The sequence below is a fragment of the Neovison vison genome, chromosome 2, assembly GCF_020171115.1.
Source record: "Neovison vison isolate M4711 chromosome 2, ASM_NN_V1, whole genome shotgun sequence".
Classification (NCBI taxonomy): domain Eukaryota; kingdom Metazoa; phylum Chordata; class Mammalia; order Carnivora; family Mustelidae; genus Neogale; species Neogale vison.
Genome location: NC_058092.1, coordinates 108,290,710 through 108,313,360, shown reverse-complemented (window position 1 = coordinate 108,313,360; position 22,651 = coordinate 108,290,710). Strand labels below are relative to the sequence as shown.

Here is a 22,651-nt window from a genome sequence, read left to right as displayed (position 1 = left end):
ACCTGAGCAGAAGGCAGAAGCTTAACCCACTGAGCCACCCAGGTGCCCCGATAACAGTATCCTTAACCATAGGTTACATTGGGGTTAACTCTTTGGATTGTGCTTTCTATGGGTTTTGGCTAATGTATGATGCCTGGTATCTATCAGAGTATCATACAGAATGTTTCCATTGTCCTCAAAACCCCCCTGCCCCCTCTGTTCACCCTCCCCACCTTCCCTCTGAACTGTGGGCAATGACTGATCCTTTGACTGTGTCCATAGTTTTGCCTTATCCAGAATGCCATATAATTAGGATCCTACAGTATGTGGTTTCTTCAAATTGTTTTCTTTCCCTTAATAATCATTTATTCAGGTGCATTTATTTTTTCTATAGCACTTAACCACCGTTTGACAGACTGTTTTTGTCTCATACCAGGGTGTGAGCTCCAGGAGGGCAGGGAGGGATTTGTTTTTTCAAGATTGATTTATTTGAGAGAGAGTGTGCACATATGGGGGGAGGGGCAGAGGGAGAGGGAGTCCTAAGCGGACTCTCTGCTATCTCAGAGCTCTACAGGGGCTCGGTGTCATGGTCTCAGGACCCTGAGATCACTTAACCTATTGTGCCACCCCGGTGCTCTGAGGACAGAGATTTTTGTTTTATTCTCTCTGGGATCTCCAGTACTTAGAACAGTACCAACTACCTAGTAAGTGCCTTACAAATATTTGTGGGAAGAAGAGAGGAAAGGAAGAAAGGAAAGAGAAAACAAGCCCAGAAGACCTGTTTAAGGTGCTCTACCTAAAAGGTAAAATTCTTTACCTAAAATCTCTGCCCTCATTGAGCTAACACCATAGAGGGAGAGACAGACAATTAAAGAAAGAAAATACAAAGTATGTCAAATGGTGATGAGTGCTATACAAAAAATAAATGCACCTTAATTTTTAAAAAAAGAGTTTTTTAAACGGACCTAACAATGTTATGGTAGTTCTTTGTATACTACATAGGATTAAACAGTTCTGTACGTTGCTCAGTGCTCATCACTATAAGGGTAGCTACCCTCTGTTACTGCACATTGCCATCACAGCAGTTTTGACTGCAGTCCCTATTCAGTTCTTTTCATCTCCCAAAGAGAACTTTTTAGTCCCTAAAATGTGGTGCCAGATCTCTGGTATAGGAATTGGGAGGCCCATTGCTTTATTTAAAAAAATTTTTTCTTCTTTTTTTTTTTTAATGAAGTTGAACAGGTTTACCTCAGGTGTACATGGAAGATACCTAGGGAAAAGTGAGTAATTCCCCGGGTGGCCTTAGTCACCAGTTTAAATACCATGTTCAGCTCAGGACTGAAGCAGGGCATGGGAGAAGGGGGGAAGTTGTGGGGAAGTAACCAGCAAAAAGCACAGTAAACAGGATAAGGTTGGTTAGGCAGAATTAACTTGGTGCTTTCTCCATAGATAAGATTCTCTTCAATGTAGAGCCCTCTTCTATTTGGAAAGGGCATGGGGCAGGGTGGGGGACACCTTTACAAATGGAGATTTCCTTTAGAAATGTAAATTTTCCACTCAAAAGGTTAACTTCTCTGTTTTCGGAGGTTCCCCTGTGTCTGCTGTTCCTCAGAATAAGCTTGATGCCAAAGAGCCATACTTTGGGTTGGCACGTTCTGCTAGCCTTCATTCCCCTCTTTGAAGCTTCCCAAGAAGTTTCATGTCTTTGAACCACTCTGTTAGTCCTGAGAATATGTTAGTTCAGTTAAACAGTTGTGTCCCATTTCAGGAGGTGGTATTGCAGGGGGCATTCTGCATAACGTGAGCAATCAATCAATCAATCACCTATTTAATAAGAGGCATTTTTTTATAGAAATAAAACTAAATCAAAGGTTAATAGTTGGAACAAACTATAAACTCTGTTTTTGAGTCCAGAGGATAGTTAAGATTTTTAGATAACTGGGCTCAAAGCATCTCAGATCGGAGTGAGGGCCCTGCCAAAAAAACAAAATTCAGCTGAGCAGATTTGAAGATCTAATTGGGTTTATTAAACGATTCATGAATCGGGCAGCACCCCGTTTGGTAAGCGGAGAGGGGCTCCCAGGAGTTATACAGAATAGAAGGTTTTTATAAGAAGGAGGGTGGGGCAAGGAGTTAATAGCAGAAGAAAAGGATTGCAGGCAAGCTTACCATCACCTGGAGGAAAGGGTACTGGGTCTTATCATGCAGATGACCTCATTTGCTTTTGGGGGTGGAGAGGGCCTAGGTAATAGATTACCTCATTGGTGATGACTGGATGATGCCTGACTCAGTTAAAACCTTTCTGGGGGAGGCTGACACTGCAGGTAGATTAGATATTAAACCCCAGTTTCAGAACAGTCTGGGTGACTCAGCTGGTTAAGCATCTGCCTTCCAGTCAGGTTATGATCCCTGGATTCTGGGATCAGGCCCTGCATCAGCCTCCCTACTCAACAGGGAGCCTGCTTCTCACTCTCCCTCTCCTGTTCCTCCCTGCTTGTGTGCACTTGCTCTCTGACAAATAAATAAAAGTCTTAAAAAATAAATAAGCAAACCTTAGTTTGATGACTTGGCCTAAGTGACGCTGATGTGGGAAACAAAGGCAAAAGGAAAAAGTAAGGCTAAGACTGTGACTTGTTCTACATACAGATTAGTCTTAATTTAGCTATTTCTGGAAATGAGAGTGCTTCTAGAGAGAAAAATTTATGTTTCAGTAACCCACCTTTGCAGATGTTATTGACAATTACAGTTGTTATAGACAATTATAGTTCTCATTGTCTTTGAATGTTTGCTGTTTGCCTAACCTAGAAAAGTTGAGGTAAATTTTAGAGAAATTTCTGCAATAGCTCATGTATAGACAGTTCCATGTTTGTCAGAGGTGCCTGGTGTCAAAGCAACCCCAGACATCCCTTGAGTGAAATTGCTATGATCATCACCTTGCCCTTAAAGTCCTGGTAGGAAGGATTCTTGGCATTCCCCAGCTTTCCCATTGCATTCTAGACTGTATAATGGGTGCTGACCTGTGGACTGAGATACCAAACCTTGCCTTGCCCTGAAGAACCCACCATTTTTTTTTTTAGATTTTATTTATTTGACAGAGATCACAAGTAGGCAGAGAGACAGGCTGGCAGGGGAGGCAGGCTTCCTGCCAAGCAGAAAGCTTGATGTAGTGCTCGATCCTGGGATCTCGGGGTCATGACTCGAGCCCAAGGCAGAGGCTTTAACCCACTGAGCCACCTGTTAGGTCCCCCAGTAATGGGTCAGTGATTAAAGGAGCGAGACTGATAGAAAGCGAAGGTCAAGCAAAGCTTTATTTTGCACCAGGCATCAAGAATCAGACTGACCGGCCAGGGCCACGCCCTTTACAGAGAGAGCGACCTTTCTCTGTTTCACAGACTGGCTTTTAAGGGCAAAGACCATGTGGTTGGGCCTGGCCATGCACAGGTGGCCAATGAGATTGTAATACACACAGAAAACTCCACAGTCATGTTAGGTTACACATAAGTGACCAATTGAATTACAATTTACCCTATAGTAGACATTTGACCTCACCTATCACCCTCGTTAGAATTGGCATCCAAAAGGTGCCCAAAGGGCGGGGCCCATACTCCTTGGTAGCTAGGAGACCGTATGCAACCCCCCACTGATCAATGTCTCCACCTGGCCTGACCCACCCTTGCATCTGGACTTTGTTACTTGGGGCTGGTTTCTGGGACTTGTTTTTAAGTCAGTCCCCTGGGGGAAGGGAAGCAGGGACAGTTCAAGGGTTACACAACAAGAGTATTGTTTAACCTTAATGGAATCCTCTGGCTAAATAGGTCCTTAACCACCCAGGCACCCCAACCCACTATTTTTAACCCATGGAAAAACGTTAGGAAAGTTTTTACAAGGCGAAATTGTCCAGTTCTATTAAAGTTGTAAGTGGAGGACTCTGACAGAAGACAGTAGAGATAGAAATTTATCATGGTCTAAGTGACATTCCACGCGTGTAGTGTTTACAGCCATCTTCTCTAGGAAACGGTCCCAGTTAAACTTAATTTGTTAGTGGGTACTGGTTTCAACCAGTTCCAGAGATCACTAGACTAGAGATGTGGAGAACATCATCACGTTAAACCAATGAGAAGAATCCTCCCACGGAAGTCTAAAGATTGGCAGCTATGCTAGCAACTTAGGTGGTTGTCCTGTGCCCCCAAAAGACAACTTTGTATAAAGACAGGAATAAAGGGAAGGCTTCAAATTTCTGGGTCTAACTACCATTCTGTCCAGGGTCCTACCAGCCAAAAGGCAGGCTTTCTCCTCCCCATAGAGCAGCCCCAGGATAGAGGATTGCAGCCAGAGCAATGACCTGAAAGTGTTCCAATACGACCGTAGTTGTTGAAAAGCCCCTGAAATGATAGTAAAGGAAGAAAGGAGAAAGTGAGTCTGAGAAGCTCAGACTTCAGATGAAATGACTGAGCCACACCCTCAGGCGCCAAGTGATGTGTTCGGAGCCAACAGCCCAAAAAGAATTCTTGATGTCTTTGGTGCAGAAAGGTGGTTTTATTAAAGCACGGGGACAGGACTCATAGGTAGAAAGAGCTGCACTGGGATTGTGATGGGTGACTGATAATATGCCTTCAAGTTGGGAGGGGTTAGGGTTATACCATAAGTTGTAAGGAATTTTGGAAGCAAAGTCTAGGACCTGGAGGGGGCTGACTGTTGTTGGGAAGAGGTCATTTATTACTGTCAAAACCTGAATCATGAGACCCTTCAGATGTAGATCAGTGGGCAGTGTGCTTATGATGAAGTTCTAGAACATAGGTGAGGTTCAGTGGGCTGAGGTCCAGAGCCGATGACCAAGAAGGAATTCTTGAGACCTCTTCGGTGCAAAATGGTGGTTTATTAAAGCACGGGGACAGGACCCGTGGGCAGGAAGAGCTGCTGCCCCGGGTTGTGAGAGATGGCAGGTTATTACCTTGCGGTTGGGGGAAGGTGAGGGAAAGGGAGGTTTCAACAGAGCTTTCATATGCTAAAGAGGACCTTGCTGCTTGATCAATGTTGTCTTTTGGCAAGCCATTCACATTTCTGTTATCAAGCGTCTTTGTTAGTGAGATTTGGGTTTAGAAGAAATTTAACTTTATTTAGGGCTGAGGAACTGAGTTATTTGCCTCTGGAAATTGTGCTATTGATAAGGTAACTTCTTTGTAGATCTCTAGGACATTTGTAAACCCAGGGAGACTCCTGTCTTACAGGATTGTGATTTCTGCAAGTTAACTCTTTGTTTCTCGCTTATGGCAGTCAGGGGTGCCTGAGGAATGTCACACACATTACCGAGGGGAGCGGGTGGAGAGGGGGTGCAGGGTGCCAGCTTTTGCTTTGTCCTCAGCCAACCTCCTGCTCCCTCATCACTTAGAGGATGATTGTTAACATGTATCTTGGGGTGGGGAGTAGAGATAATGAAAGTTTCCAGGGGAATTTTTTTTTTTTAATTTTACTTATTTATTTGATAGAGATCACAAGTAGGCAGAGAGAGGGGAAGGGAAGCAGGCTCACTGCCGAGCAGAGAGCCCGATGGGGGTGCTCGATTCCAGGACCACGACCTGAGCCGAAGGCAGAGGCTTTAACCCACTGAGCCACCCAGGTGCCCCTTCCAAGGAAATTTTTAAAGTAGACTTACAGGATCTTGGGGGTGGCCTAAGATTGTCCTTAGCGAAGTATTAACATAAAGGCAGCTGAGTTCCTAGAGGAAATGTCACTCTGCCTGTTTCAAGGACTTACAGGCAGTAGGAAATTTTAATGTTTTCTTTTGCCTTTGTTTCCCACATCAGGAGCTGCTTCACAAAGTAATGGTCTCTCCTCCTGGGTGAAGAAGAGTTATGCCCCTTTGCTTCTGGTAAAGGGTTTGATAGGGTTTTGTTTGTTTGTCTTTTTTTTTTTTTTTTTTTTTTTTTTTTTTTAGTAGCTAACCATATAGGGAGGAGCTTACTCTTTAACTTTGGGTGTATCTCCTATATTTTGGTGGTTGGTTTTTCTACTGTCCTACATAGAGTTTTAGCATTACCTGCAGGGAGTATGTTAGAAGGTAGAGGATGATCAGTAAACTATTCCCAAGCTAAGACGGCACTTTGAGACCAGAAGACAAAGCAGGCCACTTGATGGTTTACATAGAGTTTTATTGAGGGTGACTTACTGACAGAGGAATTCTAGTGGAAAACAGTCCACAGCAGCTGCATAGTTATTCACAAAATCCAGACCTTAGTCCTGAGGTTATGTAGAGTGGGGAGGACACAGAAGGGCATTGTAGTGAGACCAAAAGGTTTACACACACCTCCAAAGGCTTTCATGCCCAATTAGATCTTGGGGCACCCCCGTGCATCATCTCTCATTCATGGGAGGCCAAAATAAACCTCCCTCTTCCTCCACCAATTGTGGCCTTACCAGGCATTTCTAAGGTATATACATTAATCTCCTAGTGGCCCAGAACATGTAGTCCCAAGTGAGGTTACTGAGCAAATGTGAACAAGATGGACCGCCAAAGATGGATTGAGTATTGTCAGCACAACACTCTGAGGGAACAGTTTCAAAAATGTCCAACTGAACGTGTCTTTTATAGCCAGAGGGAGGGGGGTCTTTTGGGTCTATGACCTGCTGACTTACAAACTAAAAACCAAAATGGTTTTACTTGGGTCAACTTCCCTCCTGACTTCCATTCCCTCCTTCCTTCAATTATATAAAGGTCAGGTTGATGATTAGCTTAGCATCAATCACAGGTGGGGGTGTTCCTGGCCTAGGCAAGACCTTATTGCTGGTCTATGCAGTCCTTATTGCTTGAGGGGCAGTTTTGGTTCCCTGGGCAGGATACTTTGCCTGGAGGGCTTTTTGCCTGCCTTAAGGATGAGCTGGAAAGAAAACTCAAGGTCAAAATGGAGGTAGTTGAAAGCCCGCTTTGAGCAGTCTCATTCATTGTCCTTGTGTGCAGTTGGACGATCTCTGGTGATGTGATCAGGTGTGAACCCTCCGAATAGCCCAGCTGCAACAGGCAAGAACATCGTCCACGCATGGCTGTTAACGGTGATTCTAGGAAATTTCTGTCCACTTGTCCAGTTTCAGTTTGCAGGACCTCAAGAAAAGCGGTTTTGTTCTTAGTGATTTCAAGTCAGAAGGCTGGAAGAAAATTGGAAATGTTTGTTTGGAGAGTTTTAATCAGATAAATATTTGAGAAAACCAGAAGAATTTAGGATCCAGGTCACTTTGCAGATAACAACTTAAAAGACAGCGACAGCAGTGGCATCTGATATCCACAGAGGTGTGCTATTGAAACATACTTTTCTCTTCTGCAGTCATCCCATTTGTATCAGAGATACTCGCAGTAAGACAAACTTGTTTGCAAAATAAATCTGGTCTCATTAAACATGGTCTGATTATTTACATAGCTACTGAATATGCCCAAATTCTGAGACCCCCCAAAGACGACCACCAGAGTCCAGAGTCAAAGCCAAACAGCAAGAGTCATTTATTACAAGTTCGAACCCGGACCTCCACGCACTCGTTGCTGGTGACTCTAAGAGGTCCCAAGCTCGGGGTCCCAACACGTTTTATACACTATTTTGGGGGAGGCAGGGACTTAGCATACATCATAGTGTCTTGTAACAGATCGCCACATATCACGGGAAAATCAAAAAGCAACTCTATAATATGACTGGCATGCTACAGAGCGGGAGAAGGCTGGGAACAGATTATTGGTTAGGTCAAAGGGCTGTCGTTCTTTAAACTGCTTGGTTGGCACCGCTAGGGTATGTGTCACCTCAGGATTGGCCAGGGTCTCCCTGTCAAGACGCGGGGCGCCAGATGGTTATTACCTCTTGCACCCAGAGCTGGGTGGGGGGTCCGGGAGCAGTCATTCTGTCCTGTCCAATTCTGGGTGGGGGTTTCTCTGGCGCCAGATGGCTGTTATCTCTGGGCCCAGAGCCCGCTGGGGGGTCCGGGAGCAGCCACTCTGCCAGGTTCAGTTCTGGGCGGGGGATGTTTGGTTACAGAGTGTCCATAGAAAGTCGGCTGGTATTTTTCCATCTCCTCATGGGTTAGCAAGCGAAGGTACAGAAGCAGAAATAGCGGTTAGGTGTATAATGGTCATAATTTTATTCCCTAAGCATCTCACTACCACAAGAATAGTTATTGGCCACATGGGTTTTTTGGATTTGCTTTTTTTTTTTTAAGATTTTATTTATTTCAGTGAGAGAGTGTGAATGAGCACAAGCAGGGGAAGCAGCAGAGGGAGAGAGAGAAGCAGGCTTCCTCCTGAGGAAGGAGCTTGATGCAGGGCTCAATCCCAGGACCCTGGGATCATGACGGGATCATGACATGGACCAGATGCTTAACCAGATGAGCCACTTAGGCGCTCCTTTGCTTTTCTACGGAATCTCTGATTCGACGTCTATTTTATTACTATTTTATTTGCAAGAGAGCACACACAAGCAGGGGGAGCAGCAGACAGAGGGAAAAGCAGGCTCCCTTGTGGGACTTAATCCCAGGGTCCTAGGATCATGACCTGAGCCAAAGGCAGATGCTTAACGAACTAAGCTACCCCAGGCATCCCTTAGATTATACTTTTTTTTTTTTTAATTTAAGATTTTACTTACTTATTTGAGAGAGGTCATGAGAGGGGAGAAGGTCAGAGGGAGAAGCAGACTTCTCGAGGAGTCGGGAGCCTGATGCTGTCTCCATCCCGGGACTCTGGGATCATGCATGACCTGAGCCCAAGGCAGTGGCTTAACTAACTGAGCCACCCAGGTCCCTCCTCAGATTGTACTTGGAAAAGCCACTCAAGGCTAGAAGCCAAGCCAAGGACTCACTGCCCTTGCTTGCAATACCTATGAATTTGAATGGATTCCTCTCTCCTCAGAGCCTCCAAAGTATTCTGAACTTCTCTGGCTGCCAGGAGGGGACCATCTTTATCCTTTGTGATGCCGGAAACCCAGTAAGCAAGATACCAGGCAGTGTTCTGAAGGGCTTTTATTGGCTCTATAAAGTCAGCCTTAGTTCTTGAGGCTGTTTGGTCATGTCTGTGTCTGTTATAAGGAACAGATTATCTGCAAATAAATACATTAATACCATAAAAATAAGAATACTTAATAAGCATTTCCAAATTCTAATGAGATCAGGTAAGGAGAAAGATAAATGTTTCAGTTCTGTTTATCTTCATCAATTCATTTAGTCCCTTGTAATTGATTCTTGTTTTGCTTGATCCTGGTGATGAGGGAACTGAAGCCTGGCTGAGGACAAACCAAAAGGCTGACACCTTGCAACCCACCCCCCAACCCCACTCCTTGGTGGGACATATGTGACATTCTTCAGGACTCTCCCAACTATCTCATAGCTTGCTTAAAAGGGCAAAACGACCTTGGCAATGGCCTGGCCTCTGGTATCCCATATCTTGTAGGTCCTCTTTAGCATATGAAAGTTCTGTTGAAACCCTCTCCCTTACTTCCCCCACCCTCATGGTGGTACAGAACCTGCCACTCTTCATAACCCGGGGCAGCATCTCTTTCTGCCCACTGGTCCTGTCCTCGTGCTTTAAAAAACCACCATTTTGCACCAAAGATGTCTCCATTTTTTCCTGGTCATCGGCTCTGGACCTCATCCCACCAAACCTCACCTACATTCTAAAACTTCATCATGGGCAGTTTTGTGAGTTGAGTTTTCCATTAAAGTTAAGGAAATTCTTACCCAGTTCAGTGGTAAGATCTTAAAGTTCATCAGAAATCTATGCATATCAGAGTCCTTTTCTTGAATCTCAGAAGACCGAGCACTTGAAAAAATCATCAGTAAAGCTGTAAATGACGGACTTTAAAATGGCCATGGTTTTAAAGATCTGATGAGAGTTCATTCTAATGTAAATGACAAGGAAATGTGGTTATTTCTGTGGCAGAGATTTTTAAGATAACTAGAATTATGACTGATAACATTATACCAGAACAGAGCAGATCACTAGGAATTTAATAACATGATTTGAATAGTTCAGTATCGGGGCACCTGGGTGGCTCAATAGGTTAAAGCCTCTGCCTTCGGCTCAGGTCATGATCCCAGGGTCTTGGGATCGAGCCCCGCATCTGGCTCTCTGCTCAGCAGGGAGCCTGCTTCCTCCTCTCTCTCTCTCTCTCTCTCTCTCTCTGCCTGCCTCTCTGCCTACTTGTGATCTCTGTCAAATAAATAAATAAAATCTTTAAAAAAAAGATGTCAGAGGCAAACCAGAAGAATACTTAGTTGTTAAAACACCAAAAACTTAATCTCTGTGACTAGAGAAGACTTGGGTTCTCCGGTAAAGACCTGCAAAAGACAACATAGAGCATAGGAAATGATGTTGGTAAGATACAGAATTTGTGCTTTCTAGGCAGATTGTTTAAAAGGTAAAAAACAAAACAAACAAAAAAAATCCCTTCCACAGTCTCTTACCAAGAGCAGACCAATAGTCTTAAGAAAACTCTGTCCTAATGAGGAAAGGTGGTGAAATTATAACTTTGTACAGCCATTCAGTTAAAACTTAGTTTAAAAACTCTTAAAATAGGGGCACCTGGCTGGCTCAGTTGATGGACCATGCGACTCTTTGATCTTGGGGGTGTGAGTTAGAAACCCATGTTGGGTATAGAGATTGCTTAAAAATTAAATCTTTAAAAAAAAAAAAAACCCTCATAATAATTTCATTCAGTTCTAGCCACTTTGACCACGAAAGGTAAGAGTGTCTCTCCCTCTCCCCTCCCAACTTTATCTACTTAGTTTGTCCTTTCTTCTCTTTTCATTCTGAAACAACTAGTTACTTTACTTGAGGACAGATTTACCTTTTTTTCCCTTAACAAAAATACATCTCCACACCTCATACATTTTCTTACTAAAAATACATTCTGCTTGCTTTGCATAGAGTTGTTTCCCTTATTACTTCTAGTACGTTTAATACCATATATTAGAATTCTTAACCCACAGACAACTTAATTTCTAGTGAAAATGAAGAAGTAAGCAGTTAAGAACTGTGTCATGCCAGCATTGTGGAGATTATAAAAATGTATTCACAAATTTTCCAATTTCTAGAAGCATACACTTCCTCATAGTACAGTTTTTCAGTGTGGCACAGGACATGTTTACTAACAGACCCCAGTATGTTTATTTTTTCTGTAATAAGAAGCCACAGCAGGTAAACTTAGCCTGGGTGGCTCAGTGGGTTAAGCCTCTGCCTTTCGCTCAGGTCCTGATCTCAGGGTGCTGGGATTGAGTCCTGCATCAGGCACTCTGCTTGGCAGGGAGCCTGCTTCCTCCTCTCTCTGCCTGCCTCTCTGCCTACTTGTGATCTCTCTCTGTCAAATAAACAGAATCTTTAAAAAAAAAAAAAAAAAAAAAAGTTTAAACAAAAAAAAAGCACTAAATAATTTAACAATGTTTCCGTATTTATCTTATTTGGAAATGATCTCGATATTTAATGATTACCCATAACTTAGCAAAATTCTAAGAATGTAAGTTACCAAAGAGATTTAAGAAACCATTTTTAGGTAGACTTAAAGCCTAATTGCTGTTGTTCATTTATAAATGTTTAGCTTAGATCCATTTAATTCATTTGTTCTTAGCAATGTTTACATTATTCATAAAAATTTCATCATCTTAAGTTATTTTTCTTGCTAACAAATTTGTATAACAAATAACAGGAGCTCATTTGACTAGCAAACGAGGTAGTAAAAGTTGCTTGTCTGCATTTAGTGCTGACAATTCTGAGAAAACCTATCTGTTTTTTAGTAACCAACAGTACTTATATTTAGTAAACCAACAGTACTTATATTTACAAAAGATTACCCAAGTCATGTGAATTTGAAAAACATTTGGCTTAGTCTCTTTTTTTTTTTTTAAAGATTTTATTTATTTATTTGACAGAGTGGAAGATCACAAGTAGGCAGAGAGGCAGGCAGAGAGAGGGAGGGGGGGAAGCAGGCTCTCCGCTGAGCAGAGAGCCCGATGCGGGGGCTCGATCCCAGGAACCTGAGATCATGACCTGAGCCAAAGGCAGAGGCTTTAACCCACTGAGCCACCCATGCGCCCGGCTTAGTCTCTTTTTTCTGAGTTTGAGGAATGCTTAATTAACATATAAGCACTTTTTTTTAAGCCAATTAAGTAGAGCTCTTTTTACAGAGTAATTTTGGCAGTGCCACCTAGAGGTAGAAAAATACCATACATCTAGAACAGACATACATAAACATACAGATAAATGCAAACAGAAATCTTATACTCAGTTTAGAAAGTACAGTTGAATCCAAATTGTATTTCAGGCAAATGGAATAAGTTGGGGTTAACCCACTCAGCTAAAGCTTTTTACAAACATTTGTATAGAAGACTTTTTTTAAAGATTTTATTTATTTATTTATTTGACATACAGAGATCACAAGTAGGCAGAGAGGCAGGCAGAGAGAGAGGAGGAAGCCGGCTTCCTGCTGAGCAGAGAGCCCGATGCGGGGCTCGATCCCAGGACCCTGAGACCATGACCTGAGCCGAAGGCAGAGGCTTTAACCTACTGAGCCACCCAGGCGTCCCTGTGTAGAAGACTTCGAAGAGTTTTTCATTTGCCCCATGTCCAAATAGCTCCTTTTTTTCTTTGCAGTCTCAGAGAGTTGCCTGGGATCTCTGTGATGAAGTCCCAGAACCTAGGTCGGGTTCGGTGGGGTGAGGTTCGGAGCCGACGGCTAAAGAAAGAATTCTTACGACATCTCTGGTGCAAAAAGGTGGTTTATTAGAGCACGGGTACAGGACCCGTGGGCAGGCCGAGATGCGGCCGCCCCGGGTTGTGAGGGATGGCAGGTTATGTACCCTGGGGTTGGGGGAAGGTAAGGGAGGTTTCAGTAGAGTGTTCATATGCTAAAGAGGGCCTACAAGGTGCCAGGATGTCTCAGGCCTACCGGAGGCCTTGCCTGTGGATCAATGTTGTCTTTAGACCAGCCATTAACATTAAGATAGTTGGGAGACTTTTTGGTGGGGTATCACAATCCTGCTATCAATCGTCTTTGTTAGTGAGATTTAGGACATTTGTAAGCCAAGGGAGACACCTGTCTAGCAGGATTGTGAGCTCTGCAAGTTAACTATTTGCTTATTGTTCATGGCTGTCAGGGCTGCCTGAGGGATGCTACACATAAGACAGAGGGGGAGCAGATGGAGAGGGGGGTGCAAGGCGCCAGTTTTTGCTTTGTCTTCAGCCAGCCCCGTGCTCCCTCATCATCTGGGTCCCCGGAGAGCCCCCAGTAGAGGGGGCTCAGGTGGCTGTAAGGAACTAAGGGGGTAAAGTGGGAAGGGAAAATCTGGCTGGGGTGGAGAAGGTTTGGAGAGGCAGGAGTTTGAAGTAGGGGACTTATCAAGGATTCAGGGAACTGAATGGAAGATAGAAGGTGACAAAAGAAGACAGAAGCAGTAGGAAGGAAGAGGTCCCAGAGGAGCCAATCTAGGAACACATAGAGTAAGCATCCTTTCACATCCTTTTCTGGTGTAGAAGTTAGATATATGCATCTCGCACCTGTGCTGGACAGTTCTTATTGCCAGGCTTCTCTTCTCTGTTTTTTCAGGTATTTTTCCCAGAGGACATTTCAGTTTGTTCTATAAGCCTGGTTGCTTTTTCCAGGACATGTTCCAGTTTCTCAGAATTCTTAGTGTGTGTTTCCCAGAACTAAGTTTGAAGCCATTTATATCCTTTCAGTTTAGAATAAGATACTAGCAGTAGGTGGGTAGCCATGTCCCACTTTCCACTAAGAGTCAGCTAAACACCCTGTGGTGTTTGTGTGAACTGTTGGTCTCCCTTTTTCTGCACCTACGTGGCCAAATCTTTGAACCTTACTGAAGTTTATGTATATACCTAATATATTCTTCATTTTTTGAGTCAGCCTATAAAGACCTTCTAGGCTGCTTATTTGCAAATCCAGGATTTTTTCCTTTGATAACTATCTTTTGAGCATTTCTGCTGCCCTAAGTACTGTAGTTCTAGAATAGGTCTTAGTAAACAGATGGTAAACAGAGCTTATACAGGTATTTCCTAATTTACTCATCATCTTTTAGTCATCCAAACTCATCCCTGAGGATAATTTGGGGATTGTGATAGGGTTTTGTTTGATTGTTTTTTCTTAAGATTTTCTTTATTTGTGAGAGAGAAAGAGCACAAGTTGGGGGTGAGGAGAGAGGAAAAGGGAGAAGGAAAGAGGGGGAAGCAGGCTTCTGGTGGAGCAGGGAACTTGATGTGGGTGGGGGTGGGGTGGGGCTCAATCCCAGGACCCTGAGATCATGACTTGAGCTGAAGGCAGACGCTTAACTGACTGAGCCACCCAGACGCCCGGGATTAGTAGGACTTTTTACAAAATAACCTTGAGTAGGCCCTTAATGCTGCCTGAGAAGCATTTTTCATTTTTGCCTATCTGCTCATGCTCCTGCTGTCCTAGAAGACTATATCCTACCTTCTCAAGCCTTGCTTTCAGTTGATCTGCCTCCTGTAACCCTAAGAGAAAGTAAAAGCATTCAGAAAAGAACTTCCATCCACCCTCTGCCTCATTTATCCACTCCCTGCATCTGTGCCTGGTGTTCTGCTTTGTCCTGTTTTTCCTGTTAACGGCTCCTCTTAGGGGAGCCAAGCCTTGTCTCTGTGCACTGTATCCCCCCCTCCTTTGGCCTACTTACAGACCTCCCACTGTGCTGGGTCTTTGTCATCAGTGCCAGACATGCCACAACTCTATCTTTCTCTCTTCCAGTTGCTCTAGAACCCACTCCAGTCAGAATTTTATCACTTCATTGAAACTAATCTTGTCAAGGGCACAGTGACCTTTACGATGCTAACCAGTGACCTCTCAGCTTTTGGCACAGCCAGTGCCTCCTTTCCAAGGCTGCACACTCCCCTACTTAGCTTCCAAGACCTCACACTCCCCTGCCTCATTGGTCCTTTCCTCTCCATGTCTTTTGCTGGTTCCTCATTGTCCTCTAACTCTTCATGTTAGGGTGCCCCACATCTCAGCTACTCTGTTGGTAACCCCATTCATTCACATGGCTTTGGACACCATCCAGAAGCTGACAGCTTCCTACTTTACTGTTGAAATTTAGTGTATGGGTTCCAGTTGGGTTCCACAGTTAAAAGCTGTATGATCTTGAGCAAGTTATTCCTTGCCTCCATTTCCTCATGGTAGGTACCTCAGCATTTGTTGAAAGAACGAAGGAAAGAAAAATAAAACCAGTTTTAACCTAGAAAAATGGTAGAGTTCACAAGTTTCTTTATAGAACTGCCAATAGAGAAAAATAAGAATTACTTTGTTTTACAAATAAAGGGGAAAATTAGTAACTTGTATTACTAACTCCATTCTAGCTCTTTATCCTGTCACACAGTTGAATGTCTTTAACAGTGTGATCTGGCTTCTCCCCTAACAGCTCTATGGAAGTTTCTTTACTTAAACTACTAGTGACCTAAATACCAAATCTGGAGGGCATTTTTTTTTTAAAGATTTTATTTATTTATTTGACAGAGAGAGATCACAAGTAGGCAGAGAGGCAGGCAGAGAGAGAGAGAGGAGGAAGCAGGCTCCCTGCTGAGCAGAGAGCCCGATGCGGGACTCAATCCCAGGACCCTGAGATCATGACCTGAGCCGAAGGCAGCGGCTTAACCCACTGAGCCACCCAGGTGCCCTGGAGGGCATTTTTTTGGCCCTTACAGTACTTGACCTCTCTGTTGATCTCAATTTCCTTGGAACTTCTCTCTTGGCTTTCACAAATCTCTCTGACTAGTCTTCTCTCTCTACTCCCTGCTCCTTAAATATCAGTGTTTTCCAGGGCTCCTTTCCCACATGGCTCATGGTTCTTGCCTGAAACTTTACTATATCTGAATTTGGTGCGGGGGACTTGGAGGTGTAAGACCCGCGGATCCCCTTACCCAAGAATTCAACACTGCCACAGGATGCAAACAGCAAGAGGTTCTTTATTGTAGCGCAGGCGCCTGTGGGTGGTCAGCAGCTCCTGCTAGCTGAGCACACCAGGCTGGGGTGGTGCAGGATTTTTATGGACAGATTCAAACAAGTTTTGGATGGGGCAGAGCTGATTGGCTTACAATCTGAACATTTAGAAAAGGCATACTTGGTGTTTGCGGATTGGCTTTGGAGGACCCCCCGCGCGCGAAGAAAAAGGCGGGGAGGGGGAGTGAGGAGGGGGAGTTGGACCTTATTACTCAGCAGAGAAACATCCTGCCTACGTGACTAGGCCCACGTACCTAGGCGACCCCCCTTGCCTACGTGACTATGCGCATAAGGTATCCTGTTTAAACAGGAGACCAGTATCACCCCCTAAAAGCCAAGCGGTTACAGAAAGGCAAGAAGCAGTTAGTTAATCAATGGCTGGGGGGGGGTGTCTATATGCGGAGTCTTTCAGAGGTTCTCCTTGTTACCCACACTTGCTTTCAACCCATATTTCCTTATCCACACAGGAAAGTGTGGGTAACAAGTGTGTGCCCTTTGAACGGGGTTTCTACCGTCTGACATTGTCACCCTCTGTGTTGGCTGTCCTCTGCCAACCTCTCCCTCACAGAGTATTTCAATACCTGGTTCACCATCTGAGTCCCCATCATTTCAGTTCACTTAGCTTCCTGTCAGCTGTGAACTCTTTACCCAGCCCCAGCTGTACAAGCCGGAGACATCCTGAGCCTTGTCTGCAACAAGTTAACAGCCTCCACATTCACACATTTAGACAGTTTCCTGACCATGGTTGTCTTCCTTCCATCTTGCTTGCTTAAGGCTCACAGAAGCAATTCTTTGACCTCATTTGTCTGAACTTCTGTCCTACTCATCTACGAAAACCCCAACCCTGGACGAATCTAGCTGCATCATCTCTCTCTAACACTGGGGACAGTCACCTCACCTAGGGAATAAGCTGGTGACCATGATTTTGTAGTGTTTCAGTGGTCTTCCACTCATCTTTCTCATCGTCATCAATCCCTCCTTTCATCCAGCTGGCAGAGTGATTCAGAATGCAAGTCCAATCATGTCACTCCTGCTACCATCATTGCTATCATGTGTTTTAAAAGGCCAGTGCCTCTCAAATTTGAACATGAATATGAGGCACCTGAGAGTCTTGTTAAAATGCAGACCGCACTTCAGTAGGTCAGGGTAGAGCCTGACAGTCTGCATTTCTAACAGAACTTACTTTGCATCTTTGTTTTCTCATTTCTGTGAGGTAACCTCAGGGTTTGGTAATCTAGATCAGAAATTTTGAACTTTTTTTTTCTTCTAAGATCTTTTTTTTTTTTTTTAAAGATTTTTTAATTTATTCATTTGAGAGAGAGAGACAGTGAGAGAGAGCATGAGCGAGGAGAAGGTCAGAGAGCGAAGCAGACTCCCCGTGGAGCTGGGAGCCGGATGTGGGACTCGATCCCGGGACTCCGGGATCACGCCCTGAGCCGAAGGCAGTCGTCCAACCAACTGAGCCACCCAGCGTCCCTTCTTCTAAGATCTTATTTGACAGTGAGAGAGATCACAAATGGGCAGAGAGGCAGGGAGAGATAGAGGGGGAAACAGGCTCCCTGCTGAGCAGAGAGCCCCATGCGGGGCTTGATCCTAGAACTCTGGGATCCAAACTCATCCGAAGTGAGCCGAAGGCAGAGACTTAACCCGCTGAGCCACCCAGGCGCCCCAGAAATTTTGAACTCTTAAGTAAAAAATTAGAAGGGTTTGTTGCTTAGTAACTGAAGTTCCAGTGTCAGAGTTAGATGGCTCTCCGAGTCATTGAGGTTTATTTCCTCACTGCCTGGATAGAGTGTGGAGGATTGAACAAGTTCTAGGCAAAGAACTCACTTTTCCCAACTCCTATGATATTGGTCCTCCATTTTAACTGTCTGGCTTCCTTAATTTTCTCCACAACCACTAGAGTGTGTATAGTGTGTGCATACACAATGTATGCCACTTGTAGAGCGGACAGAGTCTAAAAGGGTACCTGCCCCAGGGGATGTTCATGGCCTAAAATAAAGGCATTCTCCCCTCTTCTCCCAAGTAGTCTCATCTCATATCCTTTTCAAACTTTGTAAATACAAGTTTAGTAACAAAAGAAATTAGTGTTAGGCATGGCAAATCATGATGAGCCGACAAAGTAGAGTTTGGGGAATTAAACCTTTTTTTTTTTTTCAAAGATTTATTTATTTATTTGACAGACAGAGATCACAAGTAGGCAGAGAGGCAGGCAGAAAGAGGAAGAAGCGGGCTCCCCGCTAAGCAGAAAGCCCAATGCGGGGCTCCATCCTGGGACCCTGGGACCATGACCTGAGCCGAAGGCAGAGGCTTTAACCCACTGAGTCACCCAAGATTTAATTGGGGAATTAAATCTTAACATTGGTGTGTAAGTTTAAACACGTCCTGCCTTCAGAACAATAGCTTTCAGTCTTTGCTTGGAAGTGACCTGTGTTTTTTGACTCGCAGCCCACTAACACACAACTTGGGCACAGATGTGTAACTGAAAAAGCGTGTCTAAATAAGAATACTGTTTATTGCCTGGGATATATGTGAAGCATTCTATTTCTTTTAAAGTCTGATTACAACTCACTAATTTGATTTTACTAACCTTAATGCTTCTAACCCAGAATCTGGGGCCTTAGAGTCCTAGTCACACAGAATATTCAACTGAACTGGACCTGATTTTGATTCAGTATGATAACTTTTCTTCTGCTGAGGCTAGACTCACTTCTGCAGAGAAAACCTCCCTACTGTTAACACTTAATTTTCTTTAAATCCCATTTAAGCCGTACTTGTTCCAAGAAGACTTTGTACCTTATTTACTGTTTCATTTAGTGTACCCTCAGCATTGATCTGCTCTATTTCCTGATTGCCATGTGTGAGTAAGTACTTCGTTTTGATTTCATTTATGTTTACTCTGTCCCCAATTAGACTGTTAAGTCCGTAAGGACAAAAATCCTATATTCTTTTTTTTTTTTTTAAGATTTTATATTTATTTATTTGTCAGAGAGATCACAAGTAGGCAGAGAGGCAGGCAGAGGAAGGGAGGGAAGCAGGCTCCCCGCTGAGCAGAGAGCCTGATGCGGAGCTCCATCCCAGGACCCTGGGGTTATGACCCGAACCGAAGCAGAGGCTTAATCCGCTGAGCCACCCAGGTGCCCCAAGACCCTATATTCTGTTTCTGTGGGATGCTCCCATTCCCTCTAATTTTATACCTCGTTGACGTTTTAATCAGTCATCCATTAACGTGGTTCTTGCACGGTACAGATGCTTAGCTCTGTCAGGGCATCTTTCTCATCCTGTTTTCTCATATGCTCATCCACCTCATTTCCCTACAGATGCAAAGCCTGTGAAAGAAGAATCATTGTCACAGGCTCGGCTCTTTCCCAGAAGCCTTGAGGAAGGTCTGGGGTTTGAATATGCGATGTTCCATAATCATGTTGAAAACAGGACAGCTTGCATATTGCAAGGAGGTCCTTACCTGCAAGGAATACCTGGGTAAGAATGATAGCATCCCATTGATTAGTAGCATCTGAAAGATGGCTAGCTTGTAGTCATACATATCCATAGACTACAATAAAGGCATTGAAGTGGCAGTGTAGATACATATTTATTGACATGGAAAGATGTTTATAAATACTAAATTTCAAAAGTATGAGGACAAGAGAGTATCATTAACATGTTAGCTGATTTGTCACTAGATGGTGGCATTATAGGCCTTCCAATTTTTAATTTATTTTTCTTTGTTGATCTGCCCTTCCTACATTTTTTAAAAGATTTTATTGTTTTATATATTTTTTAAAGATTTTTATTTATTTATTTATTTGACAGACAGGGATCACAAGTAGGCAGAGAGGTAGGCAGAGAGAGGAGGAAGCAGGCTCCCCGCCGAGCAGAGAGCCCTACGGAGGGCTGGATCCCTTATTTATTTATATGACAGAAAGACACAGCGAGAGAGGGAACACGGGCGGGGGGTGGGGGGGGTGGGGCAGGGGAGTAGGAGGGGAGAAGCAGGCTTCCCGCTGAGCAGAGAGCCTGATGTGGGCCTTGATCCCAGGACCCTGGGATCATGACCTGAGCCGAAGGCAGCCACATAACAACTGAGCCATCCTTGCGCCCCTGCATTTCTTATATTTTTAAACAGTGTTATATACAGTTAAATAAAACAAATGATTTGGTATCCGATTACCATTAAGTTCTGGTGTATTAGCAACACTATAGTATTATGCTAAGAATGAAATAAATCTGTGGACGTGGATATTTGAGTTCATTGAACATGGACCAAATGGACCTTTCATAAGTAAATTATATGGAGATGTGCTTGGGTAGTTTCTCTCCAGAGGCTCTGTTTTTAGACCTTCCTGAAAACGTTTTTCTTTTTTTTCTCTTGTAACTAGATTCCTTCACGGAGGTGCCATTGCAACCATGATTGATTCTACTGTTGGTATGTGTGCAGTTTTAACTGGGGGAGCTGTCATGACTGCCAATCTCAACATCAATTTTAGAAGGTAAATTCCTGGGTATTACCTGGTTCTTACATGTCCTGGATCAGGCAGCATACCTTGAGACAGAGATTGGTGTGCACACGGTAAAGGAAATGCTTCTTATGGAAGCTAGCTTTCTCTTTCAGAGATACTCAGTTGGGCAACACATTTGCCTTCTTTCTACTTGGTTCTTTTCTGAAATCAGTCCTTTCTGTAAAGGGTACCATTCCTGCATTTTCTGGAATTGTTTGGCTTCCTGACAGTTCTCTGCCTGTTGATGTGGGGAGAGGGTTAATGAGGGCTCTTAGATTGTGCGAGACATACATAAACCCCCAAATGGCAGTTGTCTGGGTGTAAATCCACCAATGTGCATAGGTGTTCTTTTCACCTGTCAGCTCAGCTGTTAACCATGACCTTTCTTTTATCTTCATTGTTCTCTATATGTAAACTGCTTAAAAAATTAAACCTATCCAATTATAGCTATCCTTATTTTTTAATTACAGCTATAGTTTTATAGTTCTTGAGTTAATTTTTCCCTTTTTTCAGAATCATTAGGGACTCCTGGCTTTCCATAACATAGTCATAATTATCACACTCTTTTCTGTGCTTTTGTCGCCCTCGACCCACAAGGACGACAAGAAGCCCCGGTTCAGATCTATCTTCTCTCTCTTTATTTCCCCAAGTCCACACACTTATGTATGTTTACATGACCAATCAGTGAACAAGGTGACCAATAAGGGGCCAAACAATGGGGAGAGCCAATGAGAGTCCTGTTACTATGCTGATTAAATTTGAAACAGCCAATGACTATGTCCTCCTTTAGGTGGGCTTCACCAGAAAATTCGGTGTTCACTTGCAGCGTATTTTGCTGGCAGTGAGCCAACGCCATCTTGTAATGGCGGGGATTTTCCCGGCCGGAGGCGGTCCCCGACAGCTTAAATTGCATTTGGCCTGTTAGGAGTTTCTTTGGACCTAGGTCCTGCCCTTTCAGTTCTTTCCAGATGGAATTTTAAGTACTTTTATCTCCAGAGTGACAGTATAATGTAGTGGTTAAGAGGACAGACGTTGGAGCAGGTTCAAATGCCCCTTTTGCCACTTACTACCTGCATGGCCCTGGACAGGTTTCTTAACCTCTCTGTTTAATTTCATCATCTTTAAAAAGAGGTTAATAATACCCACCATAAATATAGGGTCATTATGAGCTGTAAATGAGTGAATGCATGTAGAGCACTTAAAACAATACCTGGCCACATAAGTACTCAGTGTTGGCTGCTTATTATTATTATTATTAGTGTTGTTATTATCATTACTTTTATTTTAGCAACAACGAGGTGTATCTATGCCAAGATGTATAGTAGCTACTCTGTAAAGATAGCTGATTTCTTTTGAGTGGAGAATAGTGCAGAAGACTAGGAAAATATTAGATGTGTTCTCATGGTGGGCAGGATAACCTTGCTGCTGGGCCATTTCTGTGTCATAGCTGGAAAATTCTTAACATTTAGTAAGTTTATGAGTTCACATGGTATTTAGTTTTTTTGGTATCTTACTTTATAGTATTTTAAATTTTTTTTTAGAGATTTTATTTATTTATTTGTCAGAGCATGCACAAGCAGGGGGAGTGGCAAGCAAAGCAGGCAGAGGGAGAAGCAGACTCCCTGCTGAGCAAGGAGCAGGTTTCAATCCCAGGACCCTGGGATCATGACCTGAGCCCAAGGCAGATGCTTAACTGACTGGGCCACCCAGGGATCCCCACAGTGGATTAGATTTAATGGGCTTTGTGCCATATATATATATATATATATATTTTTTTTTTTTAGATTTTATTTATTTATTTATTTGACAGAAACCCAGCGAGAGGAAACACAAGCAGGGGGAGTAAGAGAAGGAGAAGCAGGTTTCCTGCTGAGCAGGGAGTCTCCTGGCGGGGTTTGATCCCCAGGATCCCAGGATCTCACAACCAGATCCAAAGGCAGATGCTCAATGACTGAGCCATCCAGATGCCCCTGTGCCTTATATTTTTAACATTTTTTTGAGTAGTGTGAAATATATTCATATTGTTATGAAACTAATCTTCAGAACTTTTTTATCTTGCAAAACTGAGGCCCTATACCCATTAAACCTTAACTCCCTATTTTCCTGTCCTTATAACCCCTGGCATCCACCATTCTTCTTTCTGTTTCTATGAATTGACTAATATATATATATATATATCTGGACTCCATACAACAT

At 43.5% G+C, this 22,651-nt stretch overlaps 1 protein-coding gene across 8 annotated transcripts in view; it reads left to right on the top strand.

The window, feature by feature from the left end:
- THEM4 (thioesterase superfamily member 4) overlaps positions 1-22,651 on the top strand; it is a 51,791-nt gene that overhangs the window by 7,797 nt on the left and 21,343 nt on the right. For all 8 annotated transcript variants that reach the window (XM_044239264.1, XM_044239266.1, XM_044239262.1 and 5 more), the window contains 2 exons: positions 19,277-19,436; positions 20,336-20,446. In XM_044239264.1, the coding sequence (XP_044095199.1) occupies positions 19,277-19,436; positions 20,336-20,446 (271 nt within the window). The remainder of the gene's footprint in view (positions 1-19,276; positions 19,437-20,335; positions 20,447-22,651) is intronic.